This window comes from Cladophialophora psammophila (assembly GCF_000585535.1).
Source record: "Cladophialophora psammophila CBS 110553 chromosome Unknown aczJe-supercont1.2, whole genome shotgun sequence".
In the NCBI taxonomy this organism is placed as follows: Eukaryota; Fungi; Ascomycota; class Eurotiomycetes; order Chaetothyriales; family Herpotrichiellaceae; genus Cladophialophora; species Cladophialophora psammophila.
The window spans coordinates 2013758-2033957 of record NW_006912923.1 but is presented as its reverse complement, the minus strand read 5'-3'; the positions used below and the strand labels follow the sequence as shown (position 1 = coordinate 2033957).

Here is a 20200-nt window from a genome sequence, read left to right as displayed (position 1 = left end):
CTTGGTGTTTACCATGCTGAAATACTTTGGAGCACAGGAAGCCAATGCCTTCCGGGAATGGGGGTCAAGGATGGTGCGAGTTGGACAAGTCTCAAAGGCGAGTTATGGTGAAATTCCTGTCCGACCACACTAGTCCTTTTTCGGAACATATAAAAAGGGGCTTGAGCGATACTTCATATTTTCCCTCTTTCTTGCTTCCTCTCCCAAACAAACTCAACACAGACCACCAATACCGATCTCGCATAGATCACTGAATTGACATTGCACTCGCGATGAGCAAGACCGAGCTCCTGCATGACAAGCTTCTATCCATTGGCCTATGTTTCGGCCTGCCACCCCTTGCTTGGTCAAGTGGAGTTACCAAATGCAACATACCTGGAGGTGGGTTAATATCGCTCTTGCACGCACAATGTAGGACCTGCGCAGCATTTGTCCTTGACTTATTTATTTCCTGTTTCTCGGCTCCCTTCCCTTTGTCTACTTGTCCTCTCAAGACGGGGCACTGCAATCACCCAATTTCACAGCGCTTCCACAAGATCGATATTTCTGCTTGGTCTTGCGATTTCTAGGTACAACATGTATGAGTGATGCTGGGTTTTTGGTGATATTACAACAAATCCGCCCATGATCCGACATTTCCCACAGGAGCGAGCACCAGACATCCTCGATCCAAATATCACAATCCACTCTTATCACGTTTTGGCATGGCGAGACAGTCCTATCAACACTGGCGACGCTGCCACAGTTCCCAGCGGTTCGATAAGCAATGCCCAAAACCGAGCTATTCTGATTGCCGCGTTGTCATGCGCCTGTGTCAGTCTAGTTGTGGTCCTGATCACCTTGCGATGGTTCCTAATCATGCGAAGGAGCTTCCGGCATCGCCTGGTTTTGTACCTCATCATCAGCGACACGTCCAAAGCGATTTGGTATTTTGTCTTTCCAATCGTGGTCTTCGCCAGAGGTCCGGTCAACAGCAGCTCGAAGTTTTGCCAGACTAGTGGATTTCTGCTCGCACTTGCGGTCGAGTCGTCCGACATGGCCATTCTCATCATTGCCCTGCATTCGATCCTCTACATTGTCCGACCCAATAACACTCTGGGAGAAGGGGGATTATATCGATACCGGCATTGGATCTACATCATGTGGCTCGGTCCGCCACTGTTAGCCGCGACATTAGCCTTCATTGACAACAAGGACGCATATGTCACAGCCGGTACTTTTTGTTATCTCCCCAAAAGGCCATTCTGGTATCGACTGGCACTCTCATGGGTCCCCAGATATCTAATCATAAGTGTCATTTTGATCATGTATATCTGGATTTACATCTACGTCCACATCAAGTTCCGGGGGTTCGACAACCTCGGCGAAGCGGATTCATCCGATGAGTCTGAAATGAGACAAAGATCTGATCTCTCGACCAAGTCCGCTAATATTGAGGGAAGATCGACCAACCAGTCATCGACCCCGGCCCCCCAAGCCTCGATGTTTCAGAATCAGAGTCGATCTCCTGGAGTAATTCTGGCGGCTGAAGAACGTCAACCCTGGGACGAAATGAGCTTTATTACCCAGAGACCGCTCCACAGCACTGTTCGCGACCCTTGTCAAGAAAGTGAAGGGAGGAATATGCTAGCGCGAGGGAGTGAGTGGTCCGGTGATACCCAAGTTCCCCCAGCCAATACTACGGTGCAAGGCGTTCCATCACCATCTGCTGCATCTGAGCGCCAGAGTAGCTCAATGGTGTCGCAACCTCCGTCCCCTGCAAAGGCTGAGGCCAGTGAAACGTCCGTCGTCTGCCCAGCGACGGCGGCGCCAATTCCCAGTAGACTCGGCGACCCTCTCAAAAGGACCAGATTGGCAATCCGGAAGCAGCTGCGGTATTTGTTCATTTACCCTCTTGTCTACATTATCATGTGGAGCTTTCCGTTTGCATCCCATGCTCTGAATTACAGCAATTACTACGTCCAACATCCTATCTTCTGGTTATCTTTGGTGCAGACTATCATGCTGAGTCTGCAGGCTGGAATTGACAGCATGCTCTTTTCTTGGACGGAAAAGCCGTGGAGGAGAGTTGAGTCCAGTTCAAAATTCTCCATTCCTTTCCTGCGACGGCGAAGCAAGGGATTTCTACAACGTCAGGGCTCAGAGACGCAAAGTACATCTCTTTCAGAGGGAGGAGTGAAGAGAGAGCCTTCAGCAAAACAGAATTCTCACTGGTGGGAAGCCGAAGGCCGTCGGCGCAACGACAGCATCTGGCTTGGGACCAACACGATCTCCGACGCTTTCTCACACATCACCGCACGAGCGCGGTCAAGGAGCCCAGAAAAGGTCAAAAGAAGTCTGCATTCACGGACAAGGAGTTCTGAGCAGGGTACTTCGTTTGTGCCCAGGCACGAGACGATTTGGCCAGGAACACATGTACCTTGCCTGTCACCCGTGCTGCAAAGCGCACCGGCCATTGATAAGCAGGAGAATGAATTCAAGGCTGAAGCCCCTCGGTAGGATTGGAGTACCCAGTATCAGGGAAAACCTCGCTGGAGATGGACCAGTAGTTGTCACGCAGCATGAGAAAGACCCTGCTTCGTTTTCTTTTCCGTGTTTTTTTTTTTTCTTTTTTTGGGCTCCTACCGCCGAGAGACCCCTCTGTGCGACATTCCCGTGAATAAGCGGCCCTGCTATCAAAGCAGCTTAGTCGTCTCGGGCAAGTCTGTCCTTGGTGTTTGGTGTGTCTCCATGAGCGACATCGAGGTCCTTATTGACGCAGCTCCTTGTTGAACAGCGTTGCTTTACAGAAATTGCCCTGTATAATAATAATAATAATAATAATAATAATAATAAAGAATGGTAGATTGTGTGCCGTATGAGCGATTCTCAATGGCCGATGGATACTGGAGGTACTGTATGTAATCCCCCATTGTTCGAGATCCGAGAGGCGAAAACCGCCGAGATTGCGGCGAGTCTTAGAGTCTTGTGTCAATGACCCGGCATCGGAAGCGGGACCTGGCACCTCCAACCTCGAACCTCGAACCTCGAACCTCGAACCTCCGGCCACTGGAGTGTCGCCTTCTCCCCCCCAAAACCCCCCATCATCCCCCGTCACTCCTCCCTTATTATTACTCCGTACATGTGCCCATCGCCCATCGCACCATCCTCGGCGTCACAAAATCTAAGGTTCCCCTCAGCCTTCTCGGTGGCATTGTTCTCTGCTGTGTGCGCCCCCCCCCCCCCCCCCCCAGAGTCTGCAGTCTGGATGTATTCTAGTGGCCTGTGAATGCCTTCTACCTCTATTCTAGGCCATGCAGCAATACCACTACCATCCGTCGAACAAGCAGCGATGGACAGCCGAGGCGCCTCGAGGTTGCTCGAGGAGTCACCACCGGGTCCTGACCGACGACTGTTCCCCGACAACGATGCCTCGATAACACTGAATAGACCTGTGTCCCACACGCAGAAGCCATTGGATAAGCGCAGCCTTGAGTACATCCTACGGTCTGGGTTGGCAGGTGGATTGGCAGGATGTGCGGTACGCAGACGGCGGACACACGACCCCTGCGACAACGGTGCTGACTTATGTTGTAGGCCAAAACTGTCGTCGGCCCTCTTGACCGGGTGAAGATCCTCTTCCAAGCTTCCAACCCTCAGTTCGCAAAATACACGGGCAGCTGGTTTGGCGTGGTGAAAGCGATGCGGGACATAAATAACCAAGAAGGGCTCCGCGGGCTGTTTCGGGGACACTCAGCCACTCTTCTCAGAGTCTTCCCATATGCCGGGATCAAGTTCCTCGCGTACGAGCAGATAAGAGCGGTCATCATCCCCAGCAAAGTCCATGAAACGCCCTTTCGTCGTTTCATATCTGGATCGCTGGCGGGTATCACGTCGGTCTTCTTCACCTACCCTCTCGAAGTCATCCGGGTGCGGCTCGCTTTCGAAACTAAGCGCGATTCACGTTCGTCCTTGACTAGAATCTGTCGACAGATTTACCATGAACAGCCTCCGCAACCAGAGAACCTCGTCGGCCAGAATCCAGTCGCAGCTGCCACGAGTGCAGCCCAAAGAGCTGTGCCAAGGTCTGGGCTTGTCAACTTCTACAGGGGGTTCTCTCCGACCTTACTGGGGATGTTGCCATACGCTGGAATGTCGTTCTTGACCCATGATACGATAGGCGACATATTCAGACACCCCATCCTGGCGCCATATACAGTGTTGCGATCGACATCCACGGCTGCCATTCCTCCGCCTGAGGAAGGTCGGTCAAATACTAAGGTCTACCGTCGCGCGCAACTAAACGCCCCGGCGGAGCTTACTTCGGGCGCCATAGCCGGCTTAGTTTCTCAGACCTCCTCTTACCCCCTCGAAGTGATTCGGCGAAGAATGCAAGTCGGCGGCGCTATTGGCGATGGTCATAGGTTGACTATTGCCGAAACAGCACGTCGGATATGGCTCGAAAGAGGCTGGAGAGGGTTTTTTGTTGGTCTTACCATTGGGTATATCAAGGTCGTGCCCATGGTCGCCACAAGTTTCTATGTTTACGAACGCAGCAAATGGCTGTTGGGAATCGGTTAATTCTCGAGGGAAACCTCGGGGTCTGCTTTTGTGCCAACTTTGAGGAGTTGGTGACCAATTCTGGTCTATGCGTTATTCCTTTTTTTCTGGACGTGAGATGGTCACAAGCAGAATGCCTGCTCGGTTTCTTTCTGCCGAGACAATGATAGTACACAAAATCCTCCGGTCCCAACCTGGACGGAAGAGCGGGCATGGATGTCTGGAAGGGGGACGGACTCCACCGTACCAACCAGCATGGCCTTGGTGAGACCTTGAAAGCCAACCCAGTTTAAGCCGTCAATTTACCACAGTGGCTCCGGGGGAAAGGTTGTGGTTCTGCCATGAGTTTGACGGCCTCCATGGTGTCAATGGGCCTACAGCCACACAACCGTTTTGGACAGCAAAGTTAGCATGTTCCAGTGCCCTCTTTACGAGCAAACCTGGTGTCAATCCTATGAAAGAGAGAAAGCTGGCGATCTCAGTGACGAGGAAGCTGAGGCGCATGAACTCTGCGATATTTGCATGAGACTCATCTGGACCCGTGGCCTCGAAGCTACACCTTGTTAATGTTTTTGTGGTCGAAAAGTTTTTCGCTACACATGGCTCGTTTGATGCCTCTTTATGGTATTACAAGCACAGTACGCTACATTCGGATGTATAGATTAAGAGCGGCCCAGGTTGGTACGGGGTTTCACCAACAGCCGCCTAAACTTCTCAGATATTATATTTTTACTTGGGGTATACAGGTACTGAAGTAAGCGAGCGCTCAAACAGGCCTTCGGTGGCTATTATTTGTTCATTGTCTTGCATATTGTCTTTGTCCTTGTAGACAGATTCACGAATAGTACATAATATCCCCGTCATCCATTGCTAACGGAGATAGATGTAGGAGCGATAAAGTTTGCGGGTCGCCATGGATGTCTTCCCTCGTTACCGAGGCTGCTCGTTTAGTTGGCCCAAGACCGAGAATACTCCCGACCGACGGCGTCGCAAGCACGGTGATCCTGGAAGAACACGCTTGTTAGCATCCTGTAGCGGTGTTGACGAAGTTTCAGCAGAGGGGGAGCACTCACTCGTGTCTTCCATTCTCCTTTTGCTCTTCCCTGCTGAAGATGGTGCAGAGGCCCTTTTTGGTATCATATACGGCTTGGTGTATACGAAGGCAGACTTGTGCGTGTTCCAAGCGCGACCGTTGCAGGGGGCACTCTTCAGCCGAACGATGATATCGTGTCCCCAACTCATCCACAACATAGAATGTTCCGAGCCGGGCCAGAGCCGCTCCAGATATCTGTGTCGTCGACAAATCTCTTGGGTCGACGACGCCCGGATCAAACAAGGCGCCTGGGTTCGACGGATCCATCCCACTGCAGTCGAGATCGAGGATCAAAGAGGATCGTAAGCTGCGTCGATGAAACCTTTCAGACCGAGGCGGACACGCGGTCTTGACAAAGTTTCGGTGACCTGAAGAAGCGGTCCTGCGCAATGCCACCAGCGCAGGTGCTGGCTCTTCAGCGTCCCTCTCGGCAGGCCAAGGCAGGGCAGGTCCACACTGCCTTCCCAGACTGTTTCTACAACAGAGACCACGAAAGGCCGTTTCCGCGGCTCGCCGGCCTCGGTGAAGAGCTATATTCGGATCGACACGACTTGATGTCCTTGGGATTCAAACCGCGATGACGACCAGCTCACCACTTTTTCCGCCAAGGAACATTTTCCCTTCCTCTTCCCGCGCCGGCAGGAGCCCGACGCATCGCATTCGTACCCAAACGTACGGTCTCTATCAGAATACCGCCTCCAATGTTGCGGTCGCATCCATTCACATCGGGGTTGCTGCCGGCATGTTCTTTGGGGCTATTTACAACATGTTCTATGTCCACAGCTTGACGAAACGCCTTGGGATAGTGGCAGGCTACACCGTGGCGTTCGCAATATGGGTAGCTCTGCTGTCCGACGCACGCAGGTCAGCGATCTTTAGTGCTTGTGCAGCATATGCAGTCGCGTTGGTCGTCTTCGTGAGTGGGAATTTGAGCAGTCAATCGCCGTCGTGAAGATGGAAGACGCTTGCAATATTGTATTACCAGTACTGATGCTAATAATACTAATACCTACATTGAACGATTCCTGTCTTTTCTTGCTTTTCTCTTCTTCTAAATCGCTTGGTCCCCCCGAGTTGTTCTATAATCGGTTAGTGAGATTAGATGCAATTCCGTGGAGTCGGCGTGCATGTAGATAGGTGGTAGGGACCACCGTTTTTGTCCCTTTCAAACATCGCATCGCAGCGCAGTGCGGCCTCCTGGGTGTCTTCACTCCCCCGAATGACAGCTTCTCAAAAGGGAGCATGAGCGCATTCCAAGACAGCTGCGCCTGCCGAAAAGCACAGCTTGGACGATTTTCGTGCTTATTTCCTTGCTCACTCCCTTCCCAACCTCTCCCCGGCATCCGCTGTCATTTCGTACGCGGGCTTGTAACATTCCCTGCCCTGTTCATCAATGTACCGCAACTTCGGATTCCTCACTGTGTCATTCACGCCCCCAAGACTCGTGTAGCCCGCGTCGTACATTTCACAGTATCTCAATGGCGCCTCACACCTTGATTCGTGACGGGCGCTCGTGCCATCACCGTCCAAACACGGGCCCACGTCTTTGAGGTAGGGCGAGCGCAAAAAGCACCAGATTTCTGAAAGATGCCAATCAATAACCGGGTGGATGCGCATGAACGGCGGCCAATTGTGATCAGTCGGGTCGAAGTGTGTCAAGTGAGAACCGTGCGGGTCGGTGCGACGAGTGCCGACAAAGATGGCTTTTATGTGCGGGTTGGAAGAGAGGTAAAGGGCAAAGGCATCGCGGAAGGAGATGATTGGCTGGTCTAGAGACTTGGAAATGTGGTTGGTGTTCCGCGTGAGGGAGAGACCGTCTGGTCCTAATGCTTCCAGAGGGGGCGAGACGGGAGGGTTGGAATGCGATTTCTGTTTCTTTCCCGGACCAGGGTTTGTGGATATATGGGTTAGGTCGAGGTGGTAGAGGCGCGCAGAATAATCAACAAACTCGGATACGGCGGGGAAAGGATCGGGGGGCTTTGCGTAGATGGAGGGAATGGATTTGGGGAACTCTTTCCGCCTGTTTCTGGGCTGCGTGAAATGGGTGTGGATGACGGCGAGATATAAGATGAGGAGAACCAGGCAATCTTTCCCGCCGTTATAAGAGAGAGAAAGAGTCTCGAATCTGTACAGTCCAGTCAGTCCCCCGCCAGATCTTTTGGGTCTCGGGGAAAGGTCGAGGACCACCAGCGGGTTGTTGACTCACTCGTATTCATCCAACGCCTTTTCTATAACCCGCATGGATATTCTCGCCTGCTCTTGAGTTCTCCTGGTCACATCATCTTCAGGCACCGCCGAAAGGAACGAAGACACCTGCGCATGGAGCAGAGCACAGACATCCTGTAACGAGTGGGAGGCGGGAATGTTGGCGGGGAAGGAGGGCGAAGAGGAGGATACATCAGCTTCTCCATTGACCGCGGCGAGGGTTCCATTGGCCATGGGGGCATTGGGCGGCAGCGACGTAGTGCTCATAATGGCGACGACATGGACGAGGGAGGATGACAGAGAGAGAGAGAGTCGTACGAATAAGAAGAGCCAGAGAGCGAAGTGCGGTTGCGGTGCCTTGGGACCCGAGAGAAACGCAGAAAATCGGAGAAAGATGACATCGGGCAGGTCGGGGCCGCAAGTGACCAGTGTGGGGGGGGGGGGGAACACGCCCGAGACGAGGCTTCTCAATAATACTCGGTACTCCCACTCTTAGTTATTCTCCCGCTGCCGAGATACGACTTTACCCAAGGCTGACACGTCTCGTCGCCGACCGAAGCCGGAAGAATGGTGCAAGTCACTTTTTTCCATTGATCCGCCAGATCATCTTAGCCCCCCACCACCAGCCGGATCAAGGCTGACAAGGCTGCGCGGAACACATTACTAGGACAATGACAGTAAGTCATATTCTAACGCCTTCCAGAATATCAGCAACTTCATCCACGTTCTTTTCTGCACTTCAAAATGTGTCTGTTCCAGTCTCTATTCTATCTGTAGCCAGAGACGTTTGACATCTGTAAGCAGTTCCCAGTTTATCGAGAGTATGTAGTTCGCCAACATCTAGAAATCTTGTAAACACAGTGCTGCAGCACAAAGAGGAATGAAGGCGTAAAGGATATAAGAATATCATCGTCGCGTTTTCTCCAGCTTTCCCACACGACATGCTCCCGGGCCATGGAGTGTGCCTTTTTTTTTTTTTTTTTTTTGGCAAAGGCTGGGCTAAAGTAGTGATCTCGCGGTGACCGTGAGATAGCGCCATCGCTCGGAAAAGACACCGGGGCACAGCTGAAGGCGCTGGCATTCTGTTCGATTCAAATTGCATCGTGATAGGGCGAGAGATGTTGACGAGGCTTCCTCAAGGGACCGCGCAATCCAGTGCAGTGTAACAAGCCTGCCGGAAGATGAGCCGTCAGCCTGAGAAGGCAACCAGGTCACACGGCGGCCCTGCTTGTGCCACTCAGAAAGACAAATGGATTGCAACGAGATGCACCTGCTGAGATGCATTAGCTTTGACAAAGTCCGTAAATCTGATGACTACCGGGTTTTTTTGCTGGGAGAATAGGAGCTGGCATGCGTGGGTGCAAGTCCCTTATATTGCGTCCGAAATCCCGGGTATAGGTGTCTATCACTTGCCAGGTAGCCATCATTCCTTCCGAGGGCCAACCGGTTCATCATATTGCGCGCAAACAAACAAACAAACATGCCATGATTGAGTAATGGCATCAACCCAGGACCTTCATCTTCTTTTTCTTTTTCTGCTCCTCGCCCTTCTTGACACCCTTCTGGAAGTCGCGCCAACTTCCTATTCGCTGCTCTCGGGTCTCCTCCCATTCCTTTTCATGGTCTCGTTTCCGTTTTCTCTCCTCCAATTGCGCATCCTCTTTCGCCTTCTCACGACCCTCTTCTTGCATTTTCGCCTTCATCTGTCGCCGCCTACGGGCCTCTGCTTCCACCAGTACTTCCACCGTCTTCTTCCGCCATTCCTGTTTGAATTCGTCTGTTTTCAATTCCTCAGAGTCCACCGTGTATTTGTGCTGTCGGATCAGCAGTTGCCTTGCATCTGCAATGCATTCATCAAGATGCTGGCGCTGTTTCTCATCCAGTAATGCGGTCTGTGCCTTCTTGAGCCGATCAAACGCCTCAGGAGCCAAAGGATTCTTGGTCTTGTCCGGATGGATTAGTAGGGACTTCTTCCGATACACGATCTTGATGTCCGATTCAGGGACTCCAGGCTGGAGGTCTAGCACCGCGTAGCTACAAAACTGTTAGCGAGTCGAAGCGGACCAGGACGTGCCAAATAAAAACTTACGCATCGAGTTTAAACGCTTTGAGAATGCGGTCGATTTCAGCATCCTGGGAACACTGTTAGCCAATCGTTCATTATCCAGGTCGAGTGAGCACACCTTGTCATATTCCTTGGCTTCCTTTTCAAGTACATCGAGAGCATCGGCCTCATCATTAGCCATGGCGGGCTGATAGTATGTAGCTTACCAATGACTGTCAAGGTCTTCACCTTCTGGGGGACAATGTCTGTGCCAGAAGCGAGTGATGAGAGGAGAGCAGAAAACTTAGCACAACAATGTGAGACGATCGAGCGTAACTGTGACTGTACTGGGTAGGACCTCAGAATTTGGGGCGGAAAGGTGCAGGGCAGACGTTGTCCAAGAGGCTCTCGAGGCTCTTCGCGTCGGCTCCATCAGGGAGTGGTGCCGACGAGGCTTGCCGACGTTTTCCCGCTTATCGATAACCCGCACTCGCCGCCTTATCACATGATCACAAAAATAATTTCGAGCCGCAGCCAATCTGGAGAAACAGTCGCGAACCATTCGCACACCATTGTCACAGGCACCGTTTGTATCGTGGCGATGGGACCGCAGGGGCATCGGAGAGGGCTGAAAGCGCCAAAGAGAGATTTTCAGAGGCCTAGAGTGCTCAAGCGCAAGAGAGAAGAGGAAGACCTTGAAGCTCTCGCCCAGAGAGTTGCCAGCTTCGATGCCAAATCTTCCACTCCGCCAGAGACCTTCGTTGACCTCCCGCTGTGTCAAGCAACGCAAGATGGGCTCGCAACTTCACACTTCAAAACCTTGACTACCATCCAGAAGAGCACGATCCCGCTAGCACTGCAGGGTGCGGATATCCTGGGCGCTGCAAAGACTGGTTCGGGCAAGACACTGGCATTTCTGGTCCCTGTTCTAGAGAACCTGTACCGCAAAAGATGGACGGACTACGATGGCTTGGGAGCACTCATACTCTCCCCCACTCGAGAACTAGCCATCCAGATCTTCGAAGTTCTCCGGAAAATCGGACGCAACCATACCTTCTCTGCTGGCTTGGTCATTGGTGGGAAGAATCTACAAGATGAGAGAGAACGACTCGGACGTATGAACATTCTGGTTGCCACACCGGGAAGAATGCTACAGCATATGGATCAGACGGCGGAGTTTGACATCGGAAATCTCCAGATGCTGGTGTTGGACGAGGCGGACAGAATTATGGACATGGGGTTCAAGCAGACCATTGACGCCCTGCTCGAGCACCTCCCTCCGAACAGGCAGACTCTCATGTTCAGCGCCACTCAGACCAAGAAAGTCTCCGATCTTGCAAGATTGAATTTGAAAGAGCCGGAATTCGTCTCCGTCCACGAAGCAGCCGACAGCGCCACGCCATCCTCGCTGCAGCAGAACTATGTGGTCACTCCGCTGCCAGAAAAGCTCGATACCTTATGGTCCTTCATTCGCGCAAACGTCAAAAAGAAAATCCTGGTCTTCCTCAGCAGCGGCAAGCAGGTGCGCTTTGTGTACGAAGCCTTTCGGCACCTGCAACCCGGTGTTCCTTTGCTTCACCTCCATGGACGACAAAAACAGACAGCACGGGTGGAGATCACCACAAAATACGCAAACAGTAAACACGTCTGCTTGTTCTCGACGGATGTGGCTGCCCGAGGATTGGACTTCCCTGCTGTAGACTGGGTCGTCCAAGTCGACTGTCCCGAAGACGCTGACACGTATATTCACCGCGTGGGACGAACAGCACGGTTCGAGCACGATGGCCGGGCTGTGTTATTCCTTGACCCAAGTGAAGAAGAAGGCATGTTGAACGCGCTGGAGAAAAAGAAAGTCAGCCTCGAGAAGATCAGCGTCCGTCAGAAGAAAATGCAACAGACTATCCGGAATCAATTGCAAAACATGTGTTTCAAAGACCCTGAATTGAAGTACTTGGGACAGAAAGCCTTCGTAAGCTATGTGCGTAGTGTACATATCCAGAAGGATAAAGAGACGTTCAATCTGAAAAAACTCGATCTGGAGGCTTTTGCGGCGAGCCTGGGCCTTCCTGGTGCACCTCGCGTAAAATTCGTCAAAGGAGAGGACGCGAAAGCGAGGAAGAACGCCCCGAGACAACTCCTGGCTGCGCTAGAGCCGAGCAGCGACGAGAGTGATGCCGAAGGCGAGCCACGATCCAAACAAAAACAACGGAACGGTGGAGTCAGGACGAAGTATGATCGCATGTTCGAACGGCGTAACCAGGATGTCCTGGCAGAGCACTACACGAAATTGATTGAAGACGACGAGGAGGATAATGATAACAACGAAGCAGCAGTCAATACCACCGCCGCCAATGACGAGGTGGACGATTTTCTCTCGGTCAAACGCCGCTTCGAAGCCGGCGACTCAGGTCTCGATCAGGACAGTGGCACCGACTCGGTCTCGTCAAGAAATGCCTCTTCATTGAAGAAGACGAAACAAAAACCAAACTCCAATTCTTCCCTCGAACTGAAGAGCATCCAGCTCTCCTCCAACCCAAACGCCCCGATCCTAACAATCGACTCGCACCGACGCGAGAAGCTTCTGGCCTCGAAGAAGAAACTCCTCAAATACCGCGGGAGAGGATCTCACCTGACTTTCGACTCTGACAGCGACACGCCCAAGGACAAGAAAGCGTACAAGGACGAGGCCGAGTTCACAGCGGCAGAGGAGGAGAGGAGGGTGTTTTTGGAGAGAGAGACCGAGAGGGCGAAAGAGGCTGATGTTATGGACAAGGAGATTGCGCGGGGCAAGAGGAGGGAGAAGAAGGAGAAAAGAAAAGAGAGGGAAAGACAGCAGCGAGGTAACAACAATGGTAGGGAAGGGGACGTTGGCGATGACGAAGACGAAGAGGGAGGAGGATACGGTATCCAACTCGTCCCATACGAGGATGAGTTCGAAGACAAAGCTGAAGATGATGCGCCTCTGGAAAAGAACCACCACCACCACCACCGTGACAGTGACGCTGATGAAGACCACGAACCATCCCCACCATCCCAACCCAAACGCAAGCGTCAGAAGAAATGGTTCGAAGACGATGACCATGACGACGACACGAAGAATGACAACAACAAGCCGAAGGGGAAGAAGGAGAAGGCAGCAGCGCAGACACAGGAGGACCTGGAGGCTTTGGCCGCTGGTCTTCTCGCGACTGGCTAGTTAGCTAGCAAGCTATATACCTACCTACCTACCCACCTACCTCCCTCCTAGGTGTATAACTAGATATGTACCTACTTCTAGGTAGTGAGCAAGTGAGCAAGTCAGCTTGGGTTTGCCGCGACGCTCCAAGCACGCAGAGGTCTGTAGGTTACTACCTATACAGTACATACTCCGCTGAATACACACACCGTCCACCAACACCGATCCGATCTGACACGGTATGATACAAACCCGAACGGGTTCGTAGAAAAGGCTTGAAAACTGTTTGTTTGTTCAAAAAAAAAAAAGCCTTGCCCAACCAGGGGCCGTCGCTTTGCATTGTACTGCTATTTCTACAAGAAACCGCCTCGCCTGGCCTCGCCTCGCCCTGCTCCGCTCTGCCCTGCCCTCCGCCGTACGTATGAAATGTAGTAGATCTTTTTCAAATTCCCCATGCCGTGTCGCTGTCCTTCTCGGCCCCATTGTGTTTCATGTGTGGACCAGGGAGCCCGAGCCGTCTCGACTGGTATGTCTTATTCCAGCAACCATTTCCATATACCCAACTGGGAGCCCGTTACAATATTCGATCCATGGGCGCTGCATGCCTCGGCCCTATTCCCAGCGACTCTATCCATTGCTCCGCAAGGAGGAAGTCTCCGCGCCGCATATTCGGGAGTCGTGAAAATGCCCCATATTATCGTTGTACCCGTCGCCACAAATGCATGCGTAAAATCGGCCCCCAAAACCAAAATCTCGTCTCGCGTCATATTCCCGTCAGAGAGCCTTCATCTCCAAATTGCTGTTCATATGCTTCAGCCGACTTCCCTTTTTTTTTTTCGTGTCCTTAAGATATCCGGATTGAGGTTGGTGCCGTGTCGCGAATGCTTCTTGGATGATTATGCATATATGACAACCCTTGCCACAAAGAAAAAGCTCGCAGTCATCCCTGTTGCATGGAAAGGAGCTGCAAGGTCAAGAGACCCATCGACCGGGCGTCACGACGCACAAGGCTATATGCTCCGATGCCCACCAATTTCATGTATTTCTATACTGTGCTGTTGACCACTTGTATAATTGGGGTATCGAAAGGTCTCGTATGAGATTCGTTGCGCAAAAGTCCAAATCGACTCCCGTGGCTCGGACCGCAGCCACGCTTTGTCTTCTGGTTCGTAGAATTGTCCCCTTTCCGACGAGGAACTGTAAATTTCTCTGCCGTCGCTCATGCTCTCGCGTCCGTTAGGAAGGTACAATCTGTCTTGTGTCCAGCACAGACCATTTTGTGCCTAATTAAGATTGTTGTACAGAATTCTGAATGGGTAAAAACAGAAGATTATTCTCCAGATTTTACCCCAGGCTCTCGTTGCTTCGTTCAACAAATGAAAAGATCTTGTAGCATATGTGCGGCCAAAGGTGATGTGCGTGCTGGCATGACTCTCCTCGTCCCCAGCAGAAGACGGCCACCTCAATCGTTTCGGGGACCTAAGATGCCCTGTATATCCATCTTCGGTCGTTTCGGATCTGGTTCTTGTGTGCCATCATTTCTGCTTCCCTGTTCTCCTCGGGAAAATGGTTGAGTTTGTTGAGGAAGCTGCTGCACAATCGCCGGGTCGATCGGGGCCGAAGGGGCTGGCAAGATGGGAGGTAGCTGAAGACTGGATGGCGTCTGCGTCTGGAGGGGTGGCAGCTGATCAGCCGGCAAGGACGATGGACGAGGAGGAAAGATGGGGTTGGAAGTGTAATATCCAGAAGTTCCCACCTGTCCTTGCTGGGATGGGTAGTTGTAACCACCGGCATAGGTCATCGATGGGAAGGCGGATTCTGGATGAGAAGGGTTGTAAGGTGCCGGTGCGTGCCCCGGCATGGGCGCAATACCAGCGGGATATTGACGAGAGGATGAAGGCACAAATGTCCCCTCCGCCGTTGCCAGGCTAGGCGATATTGACGGCGGAGCATGTAGAGTGAAGATCGATGATGCCGCCCGTCCCGGTCGAAAATTAGTCGTCCCAAGCGGCCTGATCGGATGATATGCCGCTGCAGGGGGAAATATTGACTGGTCTGCAAATCTTCTCGGTTCTCCTAGGCGACTGGGCACCGGGCTCAATGCTGCTTCAAAGCCTGGGCGCCTTGCAGAAGCGTCGTCTGGTTTGAGCGGAGGACGTCCCCTCTTCTTGTGCTCGACATCTACGCACGAGTCCTAGCAAAAGAATTATCAGCTTCCTCAGTTCAGCCTATGGAGACGATTCCACAATTGACGTTACCTCTTTGCCGTTTTGCACACATCTCCGACACGGGCGACTGCTGTCACATCTCAGATGCTTCTTTTTGCAATTCACACAAGCCGAAGCAACATGTGCCTTGGGTTTTCGAGTAGCGCGTGGCGAAAGCGGGCTCAGTGCCAAACGAGGCGACGGAGCGCTGATGGACGTTGGTGGGAGGCTCGAGGCAGACTGATATGAGGCTGGAGGGAGCGGATAGTTGAGCGCATACGGCCCTGGCTGCACGACCGGCTCTGCAATGGTCTCCCCACCTCTTGGTAGCGTACTCGGTCGAGGAGCTGTGGTGTCTAAAAGCGTTATAGGCGAGGCGGCGGCGGCGGCTGCTGTCGTCGTTGTCGTCGGAGTGTGAGACCGAGATCGCTTCCTTCTTCGCCCGGCTGTCTGTGGAGGTTCAGCTGGAGGTTCCGGTGGAGGAGAGCCGGACATGGGAGGGGAGGGGAGAGATGCCCAAACGGGCGCGGCGACTGGCTTCGGCAGAGTGAGATGCTCTATGGTGAATCTTGAGCTGTCAATACTGGATCGGTGTTTCTTGAAGGACAGGCAGAGCGGGAACTGAGGTGGGCGTGGATGCTGCATCAGGTTCGTTTCTTCCGGCTCCTGTTCCAAGATCGCATAGACGGCCCGTTTCCCTTTCGCTTTTCAGAGATTTTCGTCAACGGAACGCTTTTCCAGTGGACTGCAATGTGGTGTTCTCCCCCAGATGTCCGTGCTCAGATAGCGTTTCGAATTCAAAGTGACTGTGCCTCGCCCATGTCCAAATGTACCTCCGACGCTTATTTAGATGTCCGGTGCAAGTGCTTTGCCCCAAGTCAGTGTATTGCGTCAAGACCCAATGGATTGATCGAGGAGTTGGACACAGCATATCCACCACCAGAGTCGTGCTGCCTACCTGATCAGGTTTGCCAGGTTCCCCTCCTGGCCCCCAATTTGATATTCGACCAATATTGACCAAACAAAATGATAACATATACAGACGTCCGCCGTCGAGGGTTTAAACGATTGAACAGAAGTTTGGAGGTCGTCAAGCTTGGGCCAAACGAAAGGGCGAACGGTGCCAGCCAGGCAGCGAATCACTAGGCTTCGATTCGAGAAAGGAGCGTCTGGACTCAATCCTGGGTGGTCCAACGAAAAGCTGAAGGAGGAGAATCAAGACTCGGCGAATATGATTCGAAAGTCATGACAGGACCAGAAAACAGAACTCACTGTGAGAGGTGAGGGCCAATGCGGTCGTAGTCTTGTTCATCTGTATGCGAGGGCCGCAGCCTTTGGGCCATGCAGAGACAAAGCGGGAACCTGAGCAGCAGATAAATTTCCTCATGTTCGTGAACCGTGACGGCGATCTGCTCTATTGAGAGGCAGAAGACGGAGCACTGACTCAATAGTCCCGGTTAACAGCTCCACATTGGTATGGATGCGAAGCCCACTCCCTCATGAGATCCAGGGATCCAGGAAGCTGAGAAGCTGAAAGGGTATGCATTAGCTTTTGCACCGGAGCGGACACTTGGCCCCGTCTCCCGCTGTCAATTGCGACATCCCATAATCCGCAGGGTGTGTGGACGAGGTTTCGCCGCCCGTCGCGAGATGCCATGGTGCCATGGTGTGCATGTCTAGGTCGGTGGCACCAGATAGTGGTGTCTCGGCAAGCCAGCGACGCGATGGCACCAGCCACAATCCGCCCCCCCAGCCTGGCGGGGAATGTGAGGCCGGCTATACGAAATGGCACTGCTGATTGCTTCAGAGTTTTAGGCATGTATAGGTAGGCGCGAAGGGTGGCCAACATGACCAAGCACTCAAAAAGCGTACTTGTCCAGGTAAGCTTCGCCCAACCGGGGCCCAATGAAGAGATGGTCACAGAAATTCCCCAGCGCGGGTGGTACTTTGCAGAAGCCGCGGAAGAAACACGCTGGCATGCCAATCGAAAGCCTTCTTGCCCGACCTGCCCCCCCTCTCATCCCAAGGCTCAAAGCCCAAGGTTCTCACCATTGGGCGGACACTGCCTAGATTGGGCAAGGCAATTGGGCAAGGTCGGCCGTTGAAAACGGAGCCTCGAGACCAACGTCGATTGGCGACACCTTCGCAAACATGGAGAAACAGGGGAGAGACAAGGCCTGACGGCTTCTGCCCGAAACGACCGAATCAACGACGGGCGTTCCCATCATGCATCAGGAGAGGGAAAGACGTTTGGCCCCCCGAAACCCACTGGTAGAGTGGCCAGGTTTTTTGCCTTGTTTCGAGGAAGTAGGAAGTTAGTTCGCCTACCTGGAGCCATGATTTCGCACGGGAAGGGAACTCCAACCAAGGTCCAAGGGGTGAATCGCAATGCTCGCATGAGTCGGGGATCTGATGTCGTTCTGCCAATCTCAAGGTATTGACTATCGGGCTGCCTTTGGCCAGAAATAGCCACAGCCGTATCACCCGATGACGAGCTACGAACCTCCGCGGTGGGCTCCAAGTCCCACAAATCCTACTGACGAGTTACCCATTCACTGAGACCGTTCTGTTGTTATTGTTGTTTTGGCATCAATCGGGCTTTAGCTTTTTAGGCGTCCGCGGCTGGGGGCCGGCGTGGGTTCAATAATGATGAGCAACACCCTGTGTTGGGTCTTCGTTAGTACCCAGTATCCTCATCAGCATCAGCATCATCAGCCACCTCATTGCCAGGACTTAACCAGGGGGCCCCCGACCGATGGAATAGACGCAATCGATAAGGGGATTTTCCTTTCATTTCTTCGCCAAAACGCATACCTACCTACCTGACTACCTCCCTACCTACCTACCGACCGACCTAGGAACGGAGGATTCGTAGGACCTATTAGTTATGACTGCCCCTTTTTCTTTTTCTCCCTCGGGGCATGCCACCACCAAAGCCAGAGGCAAGCTGACACGAGAATGAAAGCCTTGTCGGCGTGCAGACTGGGTACTTGCGCCCCTGTGTGGCTAAGGTGGCCGGATCTTGGTTTTGTTTCTGCATGAAAGGTCTTCCGGGCGACAGGTTCTCGAGGGTCTCGTCACTGGTGTTTACTCCAAGTTAGTCTTGCGATTGGAGGTCAAACCAACCACTGGTGGCCAGAGTGTCATCCAAGACGCCTCTGCTTTCCTCAGCCAGGCCAGGGGTCTTCGGATCAATACCGATGGATCCGGAAATCAGGAAGGAATTTCCTGTTGGTTAAGACACTTGACGCTGGTTTCTCGCTTGGTGGTAAATCCTCCGGCTGGGCTGGTCATAGACTCCCTATTTGGGACTCCCTGGAGAAGAAGCCACCAGGTAATAATATGGATCTTGGTTGTGCTCGACCATGTGGGATATATTCCCCTTGAGAAAAGTTCCATAAATAATTTATCGCGGCAACAGGCGAGTGACCGTCGCGTGCCCCTGCGCCGGAAGACGTTGGCATGTCACTTCAATAATAAGCGAATCCACTCTCTCTACGGAGGACGGAGTAAGTACGTATTCGATATCATACTCGTAACTTAGTCCGTACTGGCAGGAATGGTGGTACTAAGCCGGAGTAGTGGTCCTCCCGGTTGAATTTCCTGCTCATCCTTGGACCCTGCCTCCCGCCATGGTGTTGGGGTTGACATTTCATATCCGGTAGCCTATTAGAACCCCTGGCATCACCTGAAGCATGTCAGCCAACCGGCGCATGCACTTGTATGCATGCCTAAGTTGGAGGAGCCACCAGAGAAGCTAATCCGCGTCCCGACTCCTCTTCAGTTCAACTGTGATCTCATTTTGTGTTCAATAGTTAAAGAGCGGGAGAACAGCCGTCGATCAAGGCACTATTGATTCCTAGTCAGAGAAGAGATCGTCGTTAAGCCTCCCAGCTCAGGCAGGGGGCACCAAGTCTCCAAGCACGGGCGCCTCAGAAGCCTAGTTAGGATCGATGACAGACAAGCGAGAAAGAGGCTCGATCCGCCAGGGTACGTGTCCGGTCGTCAATTATTCTCCGCAAAAGATCCGTAGGTCCTGACCTACACCCTGCGACAATTTGACGATGGTTCTCCCATCCAGCGCGGCGAGCAACAGGGAGGGAGAGTTTGCACATGCCACTCAGGCTCTTTTCTTGTTGCGTTCCGTTCCCCCAAGTAATTTTCTGGAATGCGGCCCAAACGGGGCCCAGTTCGGGATCCCTACCGTACTAATTTGGCCGCCGAGTAGATATGCTTAAGCACCCTGGATTGGTTCTGTGGGAGCAAATCCCAACGGCGAAAACTGGAACTCTGTCTGAATGCCCCTGACCCTGTCTCTTCCCACGCGCAATTGGTGACCTAGGGCTCCATCAGAGTCAAGACTACTTACCTGGACCTCTTTGGGCCCACGTCGTACTCCGTGTTATTATCATTTCGAATATCGAGCGAGCTTCCGAATCCAGCGGCCGATGTGGCACCAGCGGTGGCTGTACTGGGTACTAGACGCCATATATTTTCCCTAGTCTTACGCCACTCAAATCTCAATTCGTGATTTCTTGGGGAAACCCACGTGGCAATCACAATCCAGGTCTGGCTGAGGTTAGTGTGCTGGGGGCTGTCGATGCTTCTTCTGAGACATCTCAGCTGTACACGACCACTCTCGCCACTTTATCGTGAGGCTGTGAAGGAGATTAATTTCGAGGTGGCCGGCGGGCCGGGACATTTTATGCGAGAAAAGAAATTCTCCGATGCGAGAGGCAATCGCTTCAAAGGCGTTCGCCTCCTCTGCGAGGAGTCATAGGGACTTGTCCTCTGTGCGGGTGTCCATATTCAGGAATGCCTCCGGAGTCTTTGCATACACCTAAGTAATGGCTCGGCAGGTTGGGCACTCTTGGTGCAACGGGCGTTCCCCCTTAGCCTGCGGCAAATGCGGGTTCTGGGTACCGACGCCACAACGA

At 52.7% G+C, this 20200-nt stretch overlaps 7 protein-coding genes across 7 annotated transcripts; 4 read left to right on the top strand and 3 right to left on the bottom strand.

The window, feature by feature from the left end:
- Positions 1-624: 624 nt before the first annotated feature.
- On the top strand, positions 625-2499 carry A1O5_02083 (uncharacterized protein; the record flags this gene model as incomplete). Its single annotated transcript, XM_007742699.1, has 1 exon — positions 625-2499. The coding sequence occupies one exon, from the start codon at positions 625-627 to the stop codon at positions 2497-2499; it is 1875 nt and encodes a 624-aa protein (XP_007740889.1).
- Positions 2500-3331: 832 nt separating this feature from the next.
- A1O5_02082 (uncharacterized protein) lies at positions 3332-4560 on the top strand (the record flags this gene model as incomplete). The annotated part of the gene is made up of 2 exons (XM_007742698.1): positions 3332-3520; positions 3577-4560. 2 exons carry the CDS (start codon positions 3332-3334, stop codon positions 4558-4560), a joined length of 1173 nt encoding a protein of 390 aa, XP_007740888.1.
- A 1649-nt stretch (positions 4561-6209) lies between these two features.
- On the top strand, positions 6210-6584 carry A1O5_02081 (uncharacterized protein; the record flags this gene model as incomplete). Its single annotated transcript, XM_007742697.1, has 1 exon — positions 6210-6584. One exon carries the CDS (start codon positions 6210-6212, stop codon positions 6582-6584), a length of 375 nt encoding a protein of 124 aa, XP_007740887.1.
- A 362-nt stretch (positions 6585-6946) lies between these two features.
- Positions 6947-8104, bottom strand: A1O5_02080 (uncharacterized protein; the record flags this gene model as incomplete). Its single annotated transcript, XM_007742696.1, has 2 exons — positions 6947-7757; positions 7839-8104. 2 exons carry the CDS (start codon positions 8102-8104, stop codon positions 6947-6949), a joined length of 1077 nt encoding a protein of 358 aa, XP_007740886.1.
- Positions 8105-9339: 1235 nt separating this feature from the next.
- On the bottom strand, positions 9340-10083 carry A1O5_02079 (DnaJ like subfamily C member 8; the record flags this gene model as incomplete). Its single annotated transcript, XM_007742695.1, has 3 exons — positions 9340-9871; positions 9927-9970; positions 10021-10083. The coding sequence occupies 3 exons, from the start codon at positions 10081-10083 to the stop codon at positions 9340-9342; spliced, it is 639 nt and encodes a 212-aa protein (XP_007740885.1).
- A 399-nt stretch (positions 10084-10482) lies between these two features.
- A1O5_02078 (uncharacterized protein) lies at positions 10483-13077 on the top strand (the record flags this gene model as incomplete). The annotated part of the gene is made up of 1 exon (XM_007742694.1): positions 10483-13077. One exon carries the CDS (start codon positions 10483-10485, stop codon positions 13075-13077), a length of 2595 nt encoding a protein of 864 aa, XP_007740884.1.
- Positions 13078-14518: 1441 nt separating this feature from the next.
- On the bottom strand, positions 14519-15758 carry A1O5_02077 (uncharacterized protein; the record flags this gene model as incomplete). Its single annotated transcript, XM_007742693.1, has 2 exons — positions 14519-15250; positions 15315-15758. 2 exons carry the CDS (start codon positions 15756-15758, stop codon positions 14519-14521), a joined length of 1176 nt encoding a protein of 391 aa, XP_007740883.1.
- Between the last annotated feature and the right edge of the window lie 4442 nt (positions 15759-20200).